Below are 22,689 nucleotides of genomic sequence, written 5' to 3'. Positions count from 1 at the left end.
CAGCACCCTTTCAACAATAACCTGCTCAGTGATGCCCAGTTTGGGTTCCATCAGGGCCACTCAGCTCCTGGCCCCATTATAGCCTTGACTCAAACATGGACAAAAGAGCTGAATTTCAGAGGTGAGGTGACAGTGACAGTCCTTGATATCAAGGCTGCACTCGACTGAGCGTGGCATCACAGAGCCCTAGCAGAACTGGAATCAATGGGTAGCAGGGGCAAACTTTCCGGTGGTTGGAGTCATACCTAACACACAGGAAGATGGCTGTGGTTGTTGCAGGGCAATCATCTCAGCTCCAGGACATCTCTGCAGGAGTTCCTCAGGGTAGTATGCATGGTAGGCCCAACCATCTTTAGCTGCTTCAAAGACCTTCCCTCCATTAGGTCAGAAGTGGGGATGTTTGCTGTGATTGCACAATGTTCAGCACGATTTGTGACTCCTCAGACACTGAAGCAGTCCATATTCAAATGCAACAAGATCTGGACAATATTCAGGCTTGGGCTGACAAGTGGCAAGTAACATTCACTCCACGCAAACGCCCCGCTATGACCATCACCAATAAGAGACAATCTAACTACTGCCACTTGACATTCAATGGTGTTACAATCGTTGAATCACCCATTAGCAACATCCTGGGAGTTATCATTGACTAGAAACTCAACTGGGCTGATCAAATAAACAGTGGCTACAACAGCACGTCAGAAGCTAGGCATACTGTGGCAAGTAACTCACTTCCTGACTCCCCATCGCTCCTCCATCAAGGCATGAGTCAGGAGTGTGATGGAATGCTCCCTGCTTGCCTGGATGAGTGCAGCCCCAACAACACTCAAGAAGCCTGACACCATCCAGGACAAAGCAGCCTGCATGATTGGTACTCTATCCACAAGCATCCAGACCCACCACCACCGACACTCAGTAGCAGCAGTGAGTACCATCTACAAGATGCACTGCAGAAACTCACCAAAGATCGTCAGACAGCACCTTCCAAACTCATGACCACTTCCATCCAGAACGTCAATGGCAACATATGTAAGAATGCTCCATCTTCAAGATCCCCTCCAAGCCACTCACCATCCTGATTTGGAAATATATCACTGTTCCTTCGCCATCACTGGAATTCACTCACTACTGGCATTGATAGTAACACAACCGAAACCATTAATGTGAATGCTAAGCATACAACCAACGTGTCACATGGTGACACAGTGACTCAGTGGTTCGCATAGCTGCCTCACAGCACCAGTGAACCGGGTTTGGTTCCAGCCTTGCGTAACTGTGTATAGTTTGCATATTCTCCAACCTGTCACATTGTCAACTACACAACCAACATGACCGCATGTTTCCCTTGGTGAAAAAATTATTAACACCATACAACATTACTTTTATTTGCAACAAGACAATGTTGCAGCAAAAGAATTCTGGAGTGCTCTATTAGGTTTGTTTAAGTCCAAATTTGACGTGGTATGCAGCATGCTTAGTGCAGAAAAGACACTAGTGGAATAAGTTCTTTCAAGATGGGAAGATTAAGGAGATTTTTAATGTTATTAAAGCATTGTTTGTCCCTTAATCCATGAAAGAAACATACACCAAGAACAAACAATGGTCAAAACTCAAGAACATGGGATATGAGTATGTTTATGATGATGCTATTGTGAAAATAGCAGAGTGAGAGAATCATGTGATTCAAAGTGAAAGGAGAAGCAAAATGCTGCACTGGAAAGCTCCATTCCATATGATGTATATCTTGGTGTAAAAGAAGAGTTTTACAAAGAGTGACAGAGAACTGGTCTAAGTTAAGAACAAAATGGCAAGGGACTGGCAACAGCAGCAGCCAGGCAAGGCAGTGCAGCACACACACCCAAAACCTGAGAGAAGAAACGGAGCACAGAATCCACAAAAGAGACAACCAGTAGGTGAGAGGGAGGTGGAAACAAAATCCACAGCAGTTGAAGGCTTAATTTCCAGGAGTTGTCTCAAGGTTAAAGCTACATTTAAACGATAATGTTAAGACCAAGCGTGACTAAGACCTTGATCTAAGTTCTGAAGAAGGGTCACCGGACCTGAAAATTAACACTGTTTCTTCCTTCACATATGCTGCCAGACCTGCTGAGCTTTTCCAACAACTTTGTTTTTGACCTTGATCTAAGATATGGATAGAAATTAGAACTATGTTCAAAGGGATGAAAAACAACACCTTCGAACTTTAAAACAAGTTATGAAGAAGCATCAGTGACACACCTAGGAGGGCTACAAGTATGATTTGTTCAAAACAAGTCATTGTTACTGAAACTTTTCAAGAGATCACAGATCACTAAGAAACTCATTCCCAGCTAAAAAATTGGGTAAATGTTTAAATTGAACCTACAGGCATTCAAATGGGAATGAATAATTAAAGGAAGCAGACAGCCTAAACGGGAAAGAATGAGGAAATAATAATGGAAAATAAGGCAATAGCAAGTCATTAACAGATATTGTGTTTCTGTCTTCACAACAGAAACACAGACAACAGTCTCAGAAATGTTTGTAAATCAAAAGGTGAAAAACATGAGGAACTTAAAACTATTACGTTCATCAGGGAAAGGGACCGAAAAAAACTATTAGAACGACTGGCTGACAAGTTGCAGGGCCAATGAATGATATCTTAGAACCTTAAAAGTAGTGGCTTTAAGTTTCCAAAAATCCTTAAATTCTGGAAAGGTTCCGTCAAATTTAAAAGTAGCAAATGTAGGTCTTTTGTCAAAGGAGGGAGACAGAAAGCAGCAAAACACAGACAGTTAAACATACAGAAAATGACAGAAGCTCTTGCTAATGAGGTTGTAGCAGGACATCGAGAAAAACAATGCAATCAGGCATAACAAAGTGTAGAGCTGGATGAACATAGCAGGCCAAGCAGCATCAGAGGAGCAGGGAGGCTGATGTTTTGGGCTGAGACCCTTCTTCAGACCTGCTGTGTTCCTCCAGCCCCACACTGTTACTACTGACTCCAGCATCTGAAGTTGTTACTACCTCTCAGTGAAAAGGAAATCAAATTTAACTAATTCATTACTGTTCTTTGAGGAAGTAACAAGCAATACGAACCTATAGATGTGGTGTACGTGGATTTCCAAAAAAGCTTTCACAAGATTCAGTAAAGATTCTGTCACATGACAGATAATGAGAATTTTATTGTGCAGGGGTAACATAATAATTGTTTCATTAATTACAAGAAGCAGAAAGTACGTTTGTAGGAAGTTAGGACAAATGGGTCTTTTCAGTTTGGTAAACTGTAATTAGTGGAAAGAGATAACAAGGTGTAGAGCTGGATGAACACAGCAGGCCAAGCAGCATCAGAGGAGAAGGAAGGCTGACTTTTCGGGCCTAGACCCTTCTTCAGAAATGGGGGACGGGAAGCGGGTTCTGAGTTTCTGGGGTGGCACAACGGCTCAGTGGTTAGCACGGCAGCCTCACAGCATCAGGGACCCAGGTTCGATTCCAGCCTCAGGTAACTGTCTGTGTGCAGTTTGCACATTCTCCCGTTGTCTGCGTGGGTTTCCTCTGGGTGCTCCAGTTTCCTCCCACAGTCCGAAGATGTGCAGGCTGGATTGGCCATGCTAAATTGCCCATAGTGTTCAGGGGTGTCTGGGTTATAGGGGGATGGATCTGGGTGGGATGCTTCACGGGGCGGTGTGGACTTGTTGGGCCGAAGGGCCTGTTTCCACACTTTAGGGAATCAAATCTAAATAAACAGGGAGAGGGGGGAGGCAGATAGAAGACGGGTAGAGGAGAAGATAGGTGGAGTGGAGACAGACAGGTCAAAGAGGTGGGGATGGAGCCAGTAAAGGTGATGTGTAAGTGGGGAATTAGGGAGGAGATAGATCAGCCAGGGAGGACGGACAGGTCAAGGGGGCAGGATGAGGCTAGTTAAGAGATGGGGGTAGGGCTTGAGGTGGGAGGAGGGGATAGGTGAGAGGAGGAGCAGGTTAGGGAGGCTGGGACAAGCTGGTCTGGTTTTGGGATGCGGTAGAGGGAGGGGAGATTTTGAAGCTTATGAAGTCCACATTGATACCATTGGGCTGCAGGGTTCCCAAGCGGAATATGAGTTGCTGTTCCTGCAACCTTCGGATGGCATCGTTGTGGCACTGCAGGAGGCCCAGGATGAACATGTCGTCTGAGGAATGGGAGGGGTGAGTTGAAATGGTTTGCGACTGGGAAGTGCAGTTGTTTAGTGCGAACTGAGCGTAGGTGTTCTGCAAAGCGGTCCCCAAGCCTCCACTTGGTTTCCCCGATGTAGAGGAGGCCACAATGGGAACAGCAGATACAGTATACCACATTAGCAGATGTGCAGGTGAACATGTGCTTGATGTGGAAAGTCTTCTTGGGGCCTGGGATGGGGATGAGGGAGGAGGTATAGGGATAAGTGTAGCACTTCCTGCAGTCGCAGGGAAAAGTGCCAGGTGTGCTGGGGCTGGAGGGGAGCGTGGAGCGGACAAGGGAGTCATGGAGAGAGTGGTCCCTCCGCAAAGCAGGTGGTGGTGGGGTTGGATTGCAGATGGTGGAAGTGTCGTAGGATGATGCGTTGGATCCGGAGGTTGTTGGGATGGTACGTGAGGATGGTGGGGATTCTGTTTTGGTTGTTATTGTGGGGAGGGGGTGTGAGGGATGATTTCAGGGAAATGCAGGAGACACGGGAGACACAGTTGAGGGCATTCTTGACTACAGAGGAGGGGATGTTGCGGTCCTTGAATAACGAGGACATCCGAGATGTATGGGAATGGAGTGCCACATCCTGGGAGCAGATGCAGCAGAGGCGAAGGAATTGGGAATAGGGAATGGGTTTACGGCCAGTGTAGCTACGGAAGAGCAATTGTTTCACGTAACCCACAAACAGGCAGGCATAGCTTGGGCCCATGCAGGTACCTATGGCCACCCCCTCTGTCTGTAGGAAGTGGGAGGAATTGAAAGAGAAGTTGTTGAGGGTGAGGACAAGTCTGGCTCAGCTCCTGAATTATTTACAATCTAGATCAGTGACATGAATGAATGGGCAGAAGGTACGGTTGCTAAAACTTGCCTATGACACTAAGAAAGGCAGGAAAGTAAGTTATGGAAAGGATACAAAGCACAGATTGTTAAGTGCACAGCAAAACATTTCGTAGATAGACATTTTGTGGGAGAATATAAACTTGCTTACTCTGACAGCAAGTTGATGAATTGGTCCATCTTATCAGTGATGGCTTTTTGCAAGAGCAACTCACCCCACCTCACTCTCCTGCCTTTGCTCTGTAGACGTGTAATTATTTCCTCCAATTTTTTTCATCCAATATCCTTTTGAAAAGCCATCACTGAAGTTGCCTCACAATTGAGTCACTCTCTCAGGCCTAGATCTCCAGATCCTATCCACTTCATGCCTTTGTTATTACTTTTGCCAATCTCCTGCAATCAGTGTCCTCTGGGTTTCGACCCTTCAGTCCTAGTGAAACAGTTGCTGCCTATCTACTCTCTCCAGATTGGAACTCTCTGCCTCTGGAGAAAAAAAGAAAAAAGAACAATACAGTACACGAATAGGCCTTTTGGCCCTCCAACCCAAGCAACAACACATTTTGCCCTTCTGTAGTAAAACTGTCCTCACTTACAGGATCCGTATCACTGTATTCCTTTCCTATTCACTTATTCTTTCAGGTGCTTTTTTAATGCTGCTACTGTGCCTGCTTCCACCACCTCCTCTGGCAGCACGTTCCAGGCACTCACCATCCTTTGTACGAGAAACATCCCCACACATCTCTTTCCAACTTCCCTCCCCTTGCACTTTGAGCCTGCGTCCCCTGGTAATTGACCCCTCATATTTTCCACTCTAGCCATGCCATTCTATTTTATTTCAATTTTATATTCACAATTTTATAAACTTCTATCAGGTCACCCCCTTCAACCTCCTGTGTTCTCCAGCCCCAACTCCCTCTCCCGTCTACCCCCATCTCTCATTCAGATTCTCCACTTGATTCCAGGAAGTCCTCACTCCATTTATCCCCCTCAACTCCCTCTCTCCGATCCCCCACCTCGTCTACCCCCTCACTCTGCCCACAAATTCCCTCTCTGTCTCTCTGCTCCTCCCAGTTGCACCCTCCCTGTTGTTACACCCAAACTCTCCCCCTCTCCTCCCTCGACTTCACCCCCATCTCTCATTCTCTTCACCACATCCCCCAATCCCTCTCCACCCCCGTCACTCTCCACAACTCTGGTCCTCCCTCCACCTACTCCCCCAGTCTCCCCTCCCCAACTCTCTCAACAATTTCCCAGCATCCCTTTCAGACACTCTCTCTCTCTCTCTGCCCATCTGCCCATTCAAACCCCCCGTCCTTCCTCTCACTCCCACCACCCACTCCCTCTTGCTTCCCACTCCCCCACCAACCCAACTCCCCCTTGGCATGCATTCCCTGAACTCATCCACGGCCCAGCCCCCTTGGCCTGTGACTCCCCCCATGCCCCCTTGGCCTGCCCGCCCCACGCTCCCTTACCACCTTCCCTTTGCCTGACTAACCCCCATTCACTCTTACTTCCACGCCCTCACACAGGCTCTCTTCCCTGAGGGGAGACAAGAGGGGGAGGGCTGAGAGGGGGAGTGGTGTTTAAAGACAGTGAGGATTTTCTGGAGTCAACTGGAGAATTCTCGGCTGCTCAAACTGTAGCAAAAAAAAAGGTGTATAAAGGAAACGTGCAGATCCATCTGCCTGGACACCAGTGTTGAAGAGACCACTGGGCAGAACTGCCAGTCACTGTAGTCCCTGTACCTGTGTTTGAGCCACACACAGTCATTCCATTTACTGTGAGGTGGTGTGCTAACTCACCGAGCTGCGAGAGTCGGAACAGTTCATCCTCATTATCTGTTGTGTGATCAACGCTAACTTGAGTCACCTGAAGTTGTCCATCTGCAGTAGATTTACACAGTAATGCTCGGCTGGTGCCTGCCAACAGCAACAGAGACCCAGTCAGAACATATCACTTTACAGTGAGGGAAGTGGTGGGGGGGGGGGGGTTTAAGTGGGGGCAGGGAAGGTGGGGTGGGCTTGGCACGATAGAAAGAAAGAGAGAACAAGTACAAGTACAAGAGACAGGCACACACAACAGGGGACCCTCCCAGCAGAGGCTTGAGGGAGGCGATAACTCAAAGAGTAGGTGGCAGGTTGGCTGACACCAGTAAGGAATGTACTTGAGAACTGGTGCAGTATGCAGCTGCATCATACATTGCCAAAGTCAGAAGCCATACTGGATAGGAAACAAGATTCTTACACAGCTCAACACTGTATCCCAATCTAGACCGAGCAACGCAATGGCACAGGAGAGCCACATCAAACAAGGTGGCCTCCACCCTATTAGAGACACCGACCTGGCTACAGTCTCAACGAACCTGTCTGATAGAAGGCTGAGCTCCCGCTGTCTTGTGCTGTGATGTCAGGAGCCGCACAATGTTTAAATGAGTATAGGGAGGAGGAACTGAAATACTGAAAATTGTAAGCAGAGGCTACTTCGGGACATGGAACCCTACAGCAGTGCTGGGGGATGAAGAGTGAAGCCGTACCTATATTGGCAATGTAGAGTTTGTTGTTGAGAATGAGGGCCACAATGGCAGTTGTTCCTCCTGCAATTTCCTGTTCAACTTTATTCAGTTTCTCCAGGAGTTTCTGATACTGCTGTGGAAGCTGGGAGTGAGGAACGCCCTGAAGAGCAAGAAATAGGACACCAGTCAAAAATCAAATGGTACAAAAGGGAGCAAGGGCAAAGCAATAAAGAGGAGGGAGGAGTGAAACGGAGACTGGTGATAAGGAGAGGGGAGTCAAGAGATAGGGAGGGAGGAGTGAAGGGGAAAAGTGAGAGGATTGAGGTGTTTGGAGACAAGGAGGGGGTTGGTACAACTTTAAAGAGAGTGAATTTGATGCATTTCATGTAAAATTTTCAAGTAAAAACCAGACATGATATATTAAAGTTGAGAGAAGAGGAGGAAAATATAACCAGCAAAGAGAAAATGGGGCTATAAAATTGCACTTAATATTAAAGTACCCAAAAACCATCTATCAGCATGCAAATAATATGGGTAAGAGGCGAGAGTCATATCAGGAATAAAGTAGGTGATATACGTTTAGAGGCACAGGACAAAGCTAGTGAGTAATAATTAAGAACTATAGAGTACTGTGTATCAGTGTTTCCTAAAGAACAGAATGCCCACAAAAATCTCAGTAAAAGCAGAGATAGTACAGGTAGTGGACAATGTGAAAACCAGCAGGCAGGAAAGATGGGCTCTGCGTGTGGATGCAGTGCGCAAGTTGCATCACCTGGAGAGTTTGCATCCCAGGCTGCTAAAGGAACTGGAATGGAGATAGAGGAAAGGGCTTTCCTTAATCTATCCTGGATACAGGAGGGGTATCAGGGGTAACAGTGGCAAATATGAGACTGTCAGTCAATTAAAGGTGTAAGGACATTGCTAGTTACATTCAGATTGCTTCTTCCACAATATAGCTAGTCTTCATCAGTTTATCAGTTGCTCAAACCCTCATTTAAGCCTTTACCTTTAGACAGCAAGATTTTTAACACTCCTGGCTATCCTTCCACACTCTACCTTCTGCCTGTGCTTGCAAACATGGGAACACAAGTATGTGAAGTGGATCCCCGATACAGCAAACTCCAAAGGGAATTGCCCAGGAAATTGAAGATTCCAATGCCTAGTTGTCCTGTACCTGGAACCCTCAAAGTATTCATTTAAACCAGATAATTCAAGGGATTCTGCTGCAGTTTGGGAAAAGATACTCAGGAAAAGGTTAGACTATTAAATACATTATCTAGTTCCTGTGTAAATTTTAAACTGACCCCCAACTTGCCATTCTAACCGCTGGAGAGGGTTCCAAACCTTCACCACTCTTTGTGCAGAGGTTTCCTAATTTCAGGTCTGAAAGAGTTAGCTGCAATTTTTGGCCTCTGACCCTAGCCTTTGACTCCCAACCAGCAGAACTGAAACAGACAAAACCTCTCTCTTTAAATTCTTTGGAAATGGAGATCAAATCACCCCTAACTCCATGGAAGTTACCTTTGTTAACTCATATCAACATTTAATCTTCAGGGTTTAAAAATCACAATTAGAGCTACACTGTACTCTCTTCCAAGAACAATATCAACTTCCTAAAGCATGGTGCCCAATATGGATTTCAATAATTCCTGGAGTGAGTCATCCAGAGTTTTGTAGAGCTAGATCATGACCTTTATTTCTCTTGTATTCTAAGGTTGGCATTCTATATTTGCCTTGTTATTTATGCACCTGTTTGTGAGAGATTACACAGACCAAACCCCACCCCGGATTCTTTCATGGATGGTGGGCACTGCTAGCATGACCAGTATCTGTTGGGCATCTCTAATTCCACCTGAATTGAGTGGTTTCCTGGGATATTTCAAAGGAAAGTGAAGAGTTGACCATATTGCTTTGGGACTGGAGTCACATGTACGTTAGACCACGTAAGAATGGAAAATTTCCCTTCCTGAAGGACTTGAGTGAACCAGATGAGTTATTATGATAATGGATTCTACCTTCACGGTCATTATGAAAGGCTGGTTCTCAATACCAGATTTCATTCATGAATTGCGTTGAACTTCCATCATGAGTGAGATTTGAACCCAAGTCCCCTATGCCTGAGCATCTGGATTACTGATCCACTATCCCAATTCTCTTATTAGACCCTTCCCATTTTGAAAACTGGTCACAACTTAGACAGCACTGTGTTCTATCCTGGAAGACCTCAGATTTTAATGTACTGAAATACATTTTTCCAGTTATTCTCTATTTACTTTATTTGTCAATATTTTAAATTTTATGCTTCTATTCACATTGATTAATGTCATCTTCATATCCTCTTAAACTTGGATGTATGGCTTATACTTTCATCATCTAAATTATTGGTAAGCTGCTTGAAGAGTTGAGGTCCCAACAGAAATTCTTGTGGAAGACTATGAGTCAGATCCTGCCAACTTGAAGAACTATCCATTCTCTCCTCTGTCTCTTTCAGTTCAATTTCCCAAACTGGTCAAAAATTCTACTTCAATTCTATGAGCTTACTTTTCAGACAAAAGCGTCCTTTATCCACAATGTTATTTCATGTGTATGAAATAACGTACATACACATTTCCCTGTCCACAACTTAGACACCTCTTCAAAAATTTCTCTCAGGGAATACCTAGATTTTACAAATGCACATTGGAACTCTGAGCAGCTGAACATGTAGGTCAGTTAGTCAGTCTATTCTTAGAGAATATTTTTTATTCTCTCTTTTGATGGTAGTCTAGTAGTTTGAATTTGAGACAGACTGACTGAAGAGAAAGCATAGTCAAGTACTGTTTGAGGAACATAAGAACAGTAGACCATTCAGCACCTTAAGTCATTTCAGGAGATCTTGAGTGACCTGTGGCCTAATTCCATACAACTGCTTTTGTCCCATATCCCTAACTACTTTTGCTTTGTTAAAAATAATCTCAGATTTGATACTGACAATTGATCAAGTAACAACAGTGGAAGAGAGTTCCAGTACCCCTACCAACCTCTGCATGTAGAAGTGCTGCCTGATGTCCCTCCTGAACAGTCTCGCCCTTATTCTGAGCCTATGTCCTCAGTTCTAGAATCAACCAATGGAAATAATTTATTTTTATCTAATGTTTCTTTTCCTATTAATATCTGAAGGCTTCGAACAACGTTCTGAACTCTCACGAAAACAGGCTTAATATTTGTATAATCTCTCCTCGATACCTAAGCTGTACTCCATCCAACACCAAAAGATCCTACCAATGTGTGCCCACATCTGCTCAGAGCCCGTCAAGTAGGGCTGAACCAGGGCTTATAGCATAACTTCTGCATCCTTGCATTTCAGGCACAGTGGATCACCGGTTAGCACTGCTGCCTCACAGCACCAGGGACCCAGGTTTAATTCCACCCTCTAATGACTGTCTGTATGGAGTTTGCACATTCTCCCCATGTTACATGGGTTTCCTCTGGGTATTCTGGTTTCATCCCACAGTCTAAACATGTGCAGGTTAGGTGGATTGGCTGTGCTAAATTGCCCATAGTATTCATGGATGTGTAGTTTAGGTGGGGTATAGGGGGATGGGTCTGGGTGGGATGCTCCAAGGGGCGGTGTGGACTTGTTGGGCTGAAGGGCCTGTTTCCCCACTGTAGGGATTCTATTCTATTCTGTTCTAGACATAAAAGCCAGAATTCCGTTAGCCTTCTTGGTTATTTTTTGCATCTGTTCATGGCATTTTCAAGATCTCTGCACCTGATCCCCAAGTTTCTTTGGAAATCCACTATATTTAACTTCATACTGTATAGGAAGTACCCTGATCTTTCCTTTGCTGTCCAAAATAGATAACCTCACACTTGCTTATTCATCCAGTCTGTCAATAGTCCTTTGTAATTTTGTGTTATCTACACCATGTACTTCATATTGTGTCATCTACAAATTTGGAATATGCCTTCTTCTGCCATTATTCAAGTCATTAATAATTAATGTGAATAATTGAGTCCCTTTCACAGATCCTTGTGGGTTATCACTGGTCATATCTTGCCAATTTGAGTGCTTACCTATTATCCTACTTCCAGTCATCCACTACTCAACCAATTTCCCAGCCATATTGATAATTTCCCCTTAGTTCCATAAGCTTCAATCTTTGTTAACAGTCTCTTATATGGAGGCAATAAGAACTGCAGCTTCTGGAGTCAGAGATAACAGTGTGGAGCTGGAGAAACACAGCAGGCCAGACAGCATCAGAGGAACAGGAAAGCAGCTGTTTTGAGTCAGGACCCTTCTTCAGAAAAATGACCTTCTAGAGAAGGGGTCCTGACCTGAAACATCAACTTTCCTGTTCCTCTGATGCTGCCTGGCCTGCTGTGTTCCTCCAGCATTCCTCCACCTCCACATTATGTAATCTCTTATATGAGATTTTATCAAATGCTTTCTGGAAGCCCGTACACAACATCCATAGACACTCCCAACCAGTACCTTAGTCACCTAACCAAAAAATTCAATGGCTCTCCTCGATTAACTGATAACATAGAGGTGACCCTATTCTTAATTAGCAACCCCAACAATTTTCCTACCATAGATTTTTTGTTAGTTGGTCTAGTTATCCAGTTTTCCTCTCTCAGCCTTCTTAAAAAGTGGAATGACACATGCAATTTTCCAATACAGAGGGAAACTACTACATTTAAGGAACTCTGAAAGATTATAGTTAGGCTTTCTACAATGTATTCCCCTATTACCTTTAACAGAAACCATCAGGGCCTGGGGATTTGCAAATCTCTAATTCCCTTAATTTCCTCATTGAGGATGCTTTACTTACATTAATCTTATTCAGTGCTTATTTCCAACCCACTATTAACTTCCTCAGGACTGTGGCAAGCTGTCTGTGGTGATTGTAATGAGGTCAGCCATAGAATGAGTTACCTAATTGGGGTTGTTAATCTGGTTCAAACAGGGAACTTTGACTGAGATATAAACAGGAATGTCAGAGGTTCTGTACACTCAGAGCTAGCTCTGAGGAAGCTGGATTAGCGTCCAGGACTCTCCATGTGTAAATAAGGGGTGATTTGCTGATAGGATACTAGCTTCTGTAGAGTTATTTCACTATCCTTCATTTTGACTGTAAATAATAAGGCAAGAGAATGATTCAACATGTCTATCATTTCCCCATAGTCACTGATAAGGTCTCACCTTCAATCTTTAGTGGGCCAACATTGTTTCTGACCATCTGCTAAATTTCTTCTCATTGATTTTGATATCCCTTGAAAGTTTCCTTTTACAAGAGCTGATAAAGATGTTATATGTTGCTTTATGGTCTTTTGCTAGTCTTTGCATCTTTCCCATTTGGCAGGGTCTCTGCTGTCTTCGGCCTTTGTAAGACAATTCTTTTAGTTTTATGCTGTCTTCAGGCTTAGATTTAGAAGTAGCACTTATTTATTAATATGACTGGACATGGTAGTCATTGTATACTAATCCCTGATTTATAGTAACATTAAAACAAAAACTTCTCGTACCCACGTGCTCTCAAGGTTCTCTCTTGCTTCTCAAAGTAGGGGTGGGGACCCACACAGGGCAGCAAGCTGAAATTCTGGAGTTGTGATCTCCATGCAGTAGTGACTACTGTGGAGCTCTGACTCTGGAGCTGTATCAGCTCCGTTCCCATAATCTTGCAGGTTCCAGCTGCACCCACATCTCCTCCCAGCACTGCTGTTCTCACTTAGGGGTAGGTACATGGCAATTTTAAAACCTCAAAATTGGGTCATAATGGAATAAAGTTTGAGAAGCACTGTTCTGGAGTGTTGCAACCTTGTTCCAGAGAACAATTTTGCACTCCATCTGCTATGCTCTAAATATACCCAGCAACGTGTAGCTCTGTGATATCATTGCAAGTTGCTCCAGGGTCCTAAAGACTTTACACAACTGAATTCAGTAACTGTGAACAGATGTCAACCTAGCTGCTCCAAAAGTCAGTAGTTTCTGTCTGTCACCTTTCTTAAGTAAAGAGGATATGCAAATTCCCAATGTAAAGGGACAGTTTTCAATTCGGATTACAGCTAGAGGGTGTTTAATATTCTTTAACTTTTTTTTAATTGTAAGGAGGAGCCATTTGGTCCCAGGATCACATTATGTTATTTTTATTTCCTTCCTTGCTGTTTACTTGCTTGTTTTAATTTTAGCAAGCCCCATCACTAATTCAATCTTAGTTTTCTTGGGGTTTCCAGCATTCTAAACTCTTCTTGTAGTCAGGAGAGGGAAGCAGATGGTTTATGATGAAAACTGCAGAGTTTAGGGCTGTTTCAAATTGAAGGCACAGTTGTCAATGATGCTGTGATTAACACTGTGGATGGGTAAGAGATCAGAATTAAAGGAGCCTGGTTCAGCCTCAGACAGTGACATGGTGAGGGCAGGGAGCAAAGGCATTGGGTTTTGTTTTCCTGATGTTCAGCTGAAAGGAATGTTTATTCTAAGTAGACTTAGTAACAATGGAGAGATTGAGAGGCGGTCCACAGTCCAATTGCTATAAATATGCAAGGAAAAAGCAATTTGATTCTCAGCCTGAGTCTTCGGATAATGGAACAATTCTAAAATCAGATAACAACATACTGTATGCTGCAAATTCATGTAAACAGTAAACTTGTGTGTGATATTATATAGATGGGTCCATCAATTCAAGCTACACTTAGATTTACCTCAGGAAGTTGAGACAGCAAGTTGGCCTTTTCTGCCAGAGAGTCATCAATTGATTCAAAGAAACTGCGTTCCACCACGTCAAAGGCCTGTGAAGAAGGGAAAAAACGTGCCTCAGGAATGATATGGGCCATGAAATTGGAGCAGAGATCAACATAAACAAGGTCTTTACACAAATTTAACTTCAATTCAGTAATGAACTGTCAGTCAGGTGAGAAAAAGCACAGTGTGTGCACCCTGGCACCTATCCCAGCTAGCACTAACCTTTGGCACAATGAATCAAAGACAGCTTTACTCGGTCTCCAACGCTGTGCTGTACCTGCCTGGGTATGTTTGATGGAAACTGCACTATCTAATCCTGTGTTGTACCTGTGCTAGGAGAGTTTGTTGGGACAGTGTTGAAGGAGCTTTACTTTCATTTTAAATAAGTAGACTCTATACGTAACCCCGTACTGAGCCTGACCATTTTTGACAGTGGTTAAAATTGTTTCAGAGATAGTAGGAACTGCAGATGCTGGAGAATCTGAGATAACAAGGTGTAGAGCTGGGCGAACACAGCAGGCCAAGCAGCATAAGAGGAGCAGGAAAGCTCACGTTTTGGGCCTAGACCCTTACTCAGAAAATGAAGAAGAATCTGAAGAAGGGTCCAGACCTGAAACGTTAGCTTTCCTGCCCCTCTGATGCTGCTTGGCCTGCTGTGTTCATCCAGCTCTACACTTTGTTATATCAGTCTTTGATAGGGATTGTGTTACTCTCTATATAACAGTTCTGTACCTGTCCTGGGAGCATTTGATTGGGACAGTGTTGTCGGAGCTTCACTGCACATCTTAAACCCACGTGGTCCCTGTACTGGAAATGTTTTTGGGCTAATGGTAAGATTTTTGGTAGTGTGGATGAGCAGAGAGACCTCAGTGTCCATGTACACAGATCCCTGAAAGCTGCAACCAAGGTTGATCGGGTTGTTAAGAAGGCGTACAGTGTGTTAGGTTTTATTGGTGGAGGGATTGAGTTTTGAAGCCATGAAGTCACGTTGCAGCTATACAAAACTCTGGTGCGGCCACACTACAGTACTGCGTGTAGTTCTGGTCGCCGCATTATAGGAGAGATGTGGAAGCATTGGAAAGGGTGCAGAAGAGATTTACCAGGATGTTGCTGGTGTGGAGGGAAGGTCTTATGAGGAAAGGCTGACGGACTTCAGGCTGTTTTCGTTAGAGAGAAGAAGGTTAAGAGGTGACCTAATAGAGACATACAAGATGATCAGAGGATTAGATAGGGCGGACAGTGAGAGCCTTTTTCCTTGGATGGAGATGGCTAGCATGAGGGGACATAGGTTTAAATTGAGGAGTGATAGATACAGGATAGAAGTCAGAGTTCTTTATTCAGAGTAGTAAGGGCGTGGAATGCCCTGCCTGCAACAGTAGTAGACTCGATAAGTTTAAGGGCATTTAAATGGTCATTGGATAAACATATGGATGATAATGGAATAGTGTAGGTTAGATGGGCTGCAGATTGGTATCACAGGTCAGTGCAACATCAGGGCCAAAGGACCTGTACTGCACTGTAGTGTTCTATGTTTGATAGGGACAGTGTCTTTCTTCCTCAGAGGTGTTTTGGAACTCTTGCCCCAAAATCTTTAAGTGGATAGAGTCTTAATAAGTAAAAGGTGAAAGGTTATCAAAGTCAGGCAGGAATGTGCAGTAATCACATTTGTCATGATCTTATTGAATGGTAGAGCAAACTTAGTCCTGCACCTAAAGTTTATGCTCGCTCTTATTCCAGATTATGATACCTCATAAAAGGATTAGGAATGAGATGATACAGGCATAAGGTAATCTGCAAAAGCAAATGCAAATGCAATAAAAAGAAAACCTCTCTCGCACACTGCGTAGTTAGGATCTGGAATGCAATACGGGACACAGTGGTGAAGGCAGGTAAAGGTATCCAAGAAGACTTTAGATGGTTATTTGAGTAGAAACAATGTGCAGGGTTACGAAGAAAAGGCAGGGGAAAGGCACGAGGTCATGATGTTCATTTGGAGAACGAGAGCAAATAACATGGGCTGAATGGTTCCCTTCTTCACCATATCAATTCAGTGATTCTGTTTGTTATCATTTTTTCTGTTTATGACATTTCAGTACATAGAGACAGAGTCACACAGCACTGAAAGAGATCCTTCGGTCCAATTCATTCGCACTGACCAGATATCCCAATCTGACCCTGTCCCATTTACCAGCACTTGGCCCATATCGCTCTAAACCTTTCCTATTCACATACCCATCCAGCTGCCTTTTAAAGGCTGTAACTGTATTCATCTCCACCACGTCGTCTGGCAGCTCGCACTACCCTCTGCGTGAAAACATTACCCCTCGGTCCTTTTTAAATCTTTCCCCTCTCACCTTAAACCTGCGTCCTATGGCTTTGGACTCTCCCACCCTAGGAGAGACACTTTGGTTAAGCAGACCTATCCATGCCCCTCATGAATTTATAACCGTTTAAGGTTACTCCTCAGTGTGTGGCTCTCCAGGGAAAAGAGCTCCAGCCTATTCAACCTCTCTTTATACTTCAAACCTTCCGGTCTCAACAACATCCTTGTAAATCTTTCTGTACCCTCTCAAGTTTAACAACATCCCTCCTACAGAAGGGCGACCAGAATTTATTCAGTATTCCAAAAGTGGCCTCACAAATGCCCTGTACAGCTGCAACGTGACCTCCCAACTCCTACACTCAATGCACTGACCAATCAAGGTGTGTTTCAAACGCCTTATTCACTCCCCTGCCTACTGCAACTCCACTTTTAAGAAACTATGTACCTATATCTGTAAGTCTCTGTTCAGCAACATTCCCCAGGATGCTACCATTTACTGTATAAGTCCTGACCTGGTTTGCCTTACTAAAATGCAATATCTTACAGTTATCTAAAACTCCACCTGCCACTCCTTGGTCCACTGAGCCATCTGATCAAGATCCCATTGTACTCGGAGATAACCTCCTTCATGGTTCACTACACCACCAATTTTACAAACCATACCTCCTACATTCACATCCAAATCATTCATACAAATGATTAAAAGCACTGGACACAGCACTGATTCTTACAGCAAATCACTGGTCACAGGCCTCCAGTCCGAAAAAACATCTTTCCACAATCACCCTCTGTCTTGAAAGTCAGAGACAATCTCATATCCATTTGGATAGTTCCCTGTGGATCCTATATAATCTAACCTTACTAGCCACTCTATCATGTGGAACCTGCTCAAATGCTTTACTTAAGTCTATATTGACAAATACTGATGCAAAATACTTGTTTAGTATATCTCACCCATCTGCTGTCGTCCCACACAAAGATGGCCTTATTGATCTTTAAGGGGCCCTATTCTCTCAGTTATTGTTTTGTCGTTAATGTATTTGTAAAATCCCTTTGGATTCTCCTTAACCCCATTTTCCAAAGCTATCTCATGACCCTTTTTGACTTCCTGATTTCCCTCTTAAGTATACTCCTACTGCCCTTGAACTCTCCTAGGGAATCACTTGAACCCAGCTGTCTATATCTGATAAATGTCTCCATTTTTTCATGAGCAGAGCCTCAATTTCTGAGTCACCCAGTATTCCTTACACCTACCAGCCTTGCCCTTCACACTAACACGAAAAGTCTGTTTCTGAACTCTTGTTATCTCATTCATAAAGGCCTCCCACTTCCAAGCCAATCCCTTTACCTGCAAATATTCTCCCAACCAACATTTGCAAGTTTCTGCAAAATAATGTCAAAATTTGTCTAATTTAGAATTTGTCCTTTTCCTTAACTATTTAATACTAATTGAATCTTGATCACTTACTCCAAAGTGCTCCCCCACTGACACCTGAGTAACTTGCCCTGCCTTATTTCCCAACAGAAAGTCAAGTATTGCTCCTTCTCTAGTGCTTATATTCATATACTGAATAAGAAAGTTATTTCTACCTTGAAGAAATGCCAAAGTTCCAAAAATGTGAATCTCTGCCCCCTACGCCAGCTCCTCAGACACACATTCATCTGCTCTGTCCTCCTATTCCTCCTCTTACTAACACATGGCACTGTTAGTCATCTGGATGATACTACCTTCAATGATCTACTTTTTAACATCCTCCTAATTTCCTGTATTCTTTCTGTCAAACTTCATTTCTTTCCTTACCTGTGTTGCTGGCACCAACATGTACAATGACCTCCTGCTGGTCACTCTGCCTTTTCAGAATATTCTACAGCCTCCCAGTGACATCCTTGACCCTGGCACCAGGGAGGCAACACACCATCCCTCATGTCTCGCTGACAACTGCAGAAACGTCTGTCTGAGCCCAGACAAGACTGTCCCCTATTAAAGTCGATCACTTGAAACCGAACATATCCCTCATTACAGTGGAGTCAATCATGCTACCAGAAACCTGGCTGTCAATTCTACGCTCTCCTGTGAAGCCACCTCCTCTACAGTATCCAAACCAATCTGCGATGGGGATAGCCAAAGGAGCCAAAAGCAGCATGGTGGCTTAGTGGTTAGCACTGCTGCCTCACAGCACCAGGGACCCAGGTTTGATTCCAGCCTCAAGCAACTGTCTGTGAGGGGTTTGCACATTCTCCCTGTGTCTGCATGGGTTTCCTCCGGGTGCTCTGGTTTCCTCCCACAGTCCAAAGATGTGCAGCTCTGGCCATGCAAAATTGCCCACAGTGCTCAGGGAGGTGTAGATTAGGTGGGATATAGGGGAATGGGTCTGAATGGGATGTTCTGAGGTTAGGTGTGGACTTGTTGGGCCGAAGGGCCTGTTTCCAAACTGTAGGGATTCTAATTCTAATTCTAATTCTTCTAATTCTAACTACTTGCCTAGTTCTCCTTCCATTCCTCATGGTCAACCACCTCCCTGACTGTGTCTGCGGTGTTTCGACCTTCTTAAATTGATATCCTTACACCTCCTTGCTCCTGTAAACGCTTCATTGTCTCTAACTGCTGCTCCAAATGATCCATTAGCATTCGTAAAACACACACTTCAGGAACACAAATTCTCCCTGATCTCCCACATCTGACAAGAAAAGCACATCACTGTACTATAAACCATTTCTGCCCTTTTAACAGACCCAGAAATTACCCAAGAACAAACACAACAGACTTTGCTCAAAATGCAGCATTGGCACACTCTTACTGTTCAAAACCACTGCTCTAGGATAACTTGATAATACCATTTTTCAATATTAAAAGTCAATCAAGAGACAGATCACAGTGTAAACTTAAAAAAAAGCCCTCACCTTACTTATTGTTAGAGATTTACAGGAAGAGAAAAAGCAGATTAAGGTTTAAAAGTTTTATAAATTTTAAACATCAAACACTTAGCTGATCAGGCTCAACTATCATCCCAACTGTGACCAGGTTTAATATAAACCTCCATCCTCCTACCAACAAGTTTCAGTTTACTCCTACTCTCCACCAGCCTGTCACTGGGCTTAATCTAAAGCTTTTGACTGAATGGCTTTTCCTCCTTGCCCAAGCTGCCCTGATATTGTGACATGGTCAGTGATTGGTTCAATACCTGCAATAGCACCTTGCGGATGTCAGCATCGTTGTGACTGAGAGTCAGCTGTCCCAGTAACAGCTCTGCTGTCAACCTCTGCGTCACAAACTTAGAGACTCGACTGCCATCGTATCCATTGAAGACCCCGTACAGGTAGCACTCATCCTCACTGGGGAGAGAAAGTACATTTAAATCAACTGGTGGTTTCCATACAGTAAATGATGATAAATGACTTCCAGAGTGAGGAGCGTCAATACCAGCTTTAACATTGGCTGGACCACAGTTACATTTAGACAAAAACAAATTATTAACAACTGGCGCGGTGTATGTGGAATCTGAGAAGAATCAGAGTTGGAGCAATTCAACATTGATGGATGGTAGTGGTGGGGGTCACCCTCCAACCACTGACACACCTCCTGCTCCAACCAATTACTGCTCCATGAATCTACGCTGTTATCAGCAAGTTCATCAACTGCTATTAAGCAGCACTTACTCTGCACATCAGTGTGCAGTTTTTGCCATGGGAAATGGTGCCTAGTGGTATTATCACTGGACTGTTAATCCAAAGACCCAGATAATGTTCTGGGAACCTAGGTTCCAATCCCACACAGATGCTGGAATTTAAATTCAATTAAAAACAATCTGGATTTAAGAGTCTAATGATGAGTGATGCCCTCCATCCTGTGAATGGGTAATTAAACAAAAAACACTTCTCACCCATGACTGTCCCCAACTCCACTCTGCTATTGAAGGAGTTTTGGTGAGTTACTAAATGAATCTTGTAAACACTGCAGCCAACGTGTGTCAGTGGTGGAGGAAATGAATATTGAAATTGGCGGATGGGAAGCCAGTCAAGTGGTTGCTTTGTCCTAGGTGGTGATGAGTTTCTTGATTGTTGTTGGGGCTGCACTCATCCAGACAAGTAGGGAATATTCCATCGAACTCCTGACTTGCACATTTTAAGATTTCACACAGGCTTTGGGGAATTAAGAAGCAATTTATTGTTCATCAGTAGTAATACTATGGAAAATCTAGGTGTTACCCGATAAAACTGGGTATGATCATTGTTTGGTATTCCTGCAGTGTGAATGTTACTGAATGTTATGGGTACGGACTGCTTTTAGTATCTTAGGAACTGCAAACAGCATTAAACATGGTGTAATCCTCAGTAAACACATATTCCGCTTGGGAACCATGCAGCCTAATTATATCAATGTGGATTTCACAAGCTTCAAAACCTCCCCTCCCCCTACTGCAACCCAAAACCAGCCAAGCTTGTCGCGGCCTCCCTAACCTGTTCCTCCTCTCACCTATCCCCTCCTCCCACCTCAAGCTGCACCCCCATTTCCTACCTACTAACCTCATCCTGCCCCCTAGATCTATCCGTCCTCCCTGGACTGACCTATCCCCTCCCTACCTCCCCACCTACACTCACTTCTACTGGCACCATCCCCGCCTCTTTAACTTGTCTGTCTCCTCTCCACCTATTTTCTTCTCTATCCATCTGCCTGCCACTCGCTCTCTATTTATTTCAGAACCCTCTTCCCGTGCCCCATTTCTGACGAAGGATCTAGGCCCAAAACGTCAGCTTTCCTGCTCCTAAGAATCTGCTTGGCCTGCTGTGTTCATCCACTTTGTTATCTCAAATTCTCCAGCATCCGCAGTTCCTATTATCTCAGTAAACATCCCTACTTCCTTATAATAGAGGGAAAGTCATTGATATGACGCAGTTGAAAATGCCTGGGACCTAGAACACTACCTTGTGAAACTAAGGGTTCTTGTGATGCAATGGCAGTGTCCTTACCTCTAAGCCAGTAGGCCTGTATTCAAGTATTGCACAGTAAGTGCTGTTTAACAGCACAGCTGATGAACTAGCTGGTACAGAGAGGACTGGCGGAGCAGTAATTAGCTGAATTGAGCTTGTCTTGCCGTTTGTGAGCAGAATATACCTGGGCAAATTTCCACTTTGCTGAGTAGGTTTCAGATGGCAATGACAGGGTGAGTGGGGAGAAATAGATTCCATTGAGGAGAGGGTTGACGATCAGACATTGAACTAACTTAAAATAACTGGAAAAGGGAAAAGGGAAAAGACAATTTTTTTCACACAATGTTTTGAAACTCATGACCTGCAAGGGTAGCACATGCAGATTCTGTAGCGGACTCAAATTCTGAAGTAGCTCCCGAAGGACAATTCAACAGGTTCTTGCAAGAGGTTTAATTTACAAAGTTATGAGTTGGAACGAAACTAAACTGCTCTTTTAAAGAGCCGGAACAGGTGATGTGTCAAACATCCACTCTCTGTGCCAAGATCTCGGGACTACCTGCCAGAACGTTTGCCAAATGCAAATTCACAACAGGTCTGGGCTGGATGAGATTCAGCAAAGGGGGGGGGATCTGGAGTTCCAGATGGAATAGGCTCACAGGGGAAAGATTCTAAATTGACATTCAGCTGCTCACCCTGTCCCCCATCCAACTGAAAAGGCAGCGAATGTCACTGATTTATATTAAAGGATAAAACTAGGTCAGATTTATTTACACCTACACAATCTTCGAATATCACCTGATGATGCCTTTGAGAACAGTGACTGAGTAAAGACTGTACAGTGCTTCTTTGGCTATTTCATTGATAGGAAATGTAGAACGGAACACCTAAAGTCTCTGACTTGGCTGTGAAGCATGCAACTGATCTGCCAATAACCAGTCAATCATCTCAATCTCTTAAGTAGTGAAGGGGAGATTAGTGTATGGCTGAAGAGGGCTTTTGGAAGTAATCAATATAAATGATATGATTGGAGCTGGTATAATAAATAGTTAAAATGTACATACAAAGGAAGTCATATGATCTTAGAATCCTTACAGTGCAGACAGAAGCATTTTGCCAATCGAAACTGCACCGACCCTCCAAACAGCATCCCACCCAGATTCAGCCTCTCACCCTATCCCCCTGTAA

At 43.9% G+C, this 22,689-nt stretch overlaps 1 protein-coding gene across 1 annotated transcript in view; it reads right to left on the bottom strand.

Annotated features, from left to right (window-relative positions):
* The window catches only part of tab1 (TGF-beta activated kinase 1/MAP3K7 binding protein 1), a 47,294-nt gene that overhangs the window by 20,202 nt on the left and 4,403 nt on the right, over positions 1–22,689 (bottom strand). Inside the window, exons 3-6 of the mRNA XM_048521666.2 lie at positions 19,758–19,908; positions 14,213–14,299; positions 7,550–7,688; positions 6,819–6,935 (exon numbers count right to left, since the gene is read on the bottom strand). Of these exons, the coding sequence (XP_048377623.1) occupies positions 6,819–6,935; positions 7,550–7,688; positions 14,213–14,299; positions 19,758–19,908 (494 nt within the window). The remainder of the gene's footprint in view (positions 1–6,818; positions 6,936–7,549; positions 7,689–14,212; positions 14,300–19,757; positions 19,909–22,689) is intronic.

This window comes from Stegostoma tigrinum, chromosome 38 (genome assembly GCF_030684315.1).
Source record: "Stegostoma tigrinum isolate sSteTig4 chromosome 38, sSteTig4.hap1, whole genome shotgun sequence".
Taxonomy (NCBI): domain Eukaryota; kingdom Metazoa; phylum Chordata; class Chondrichthyes; order Orectolobiformes; family Stegostomatidae; genus Stegostoma; species Stegostoma tigrinum.
This window is presented reverse-complemented; position numbering and strand designations above follow the sequence as displayed.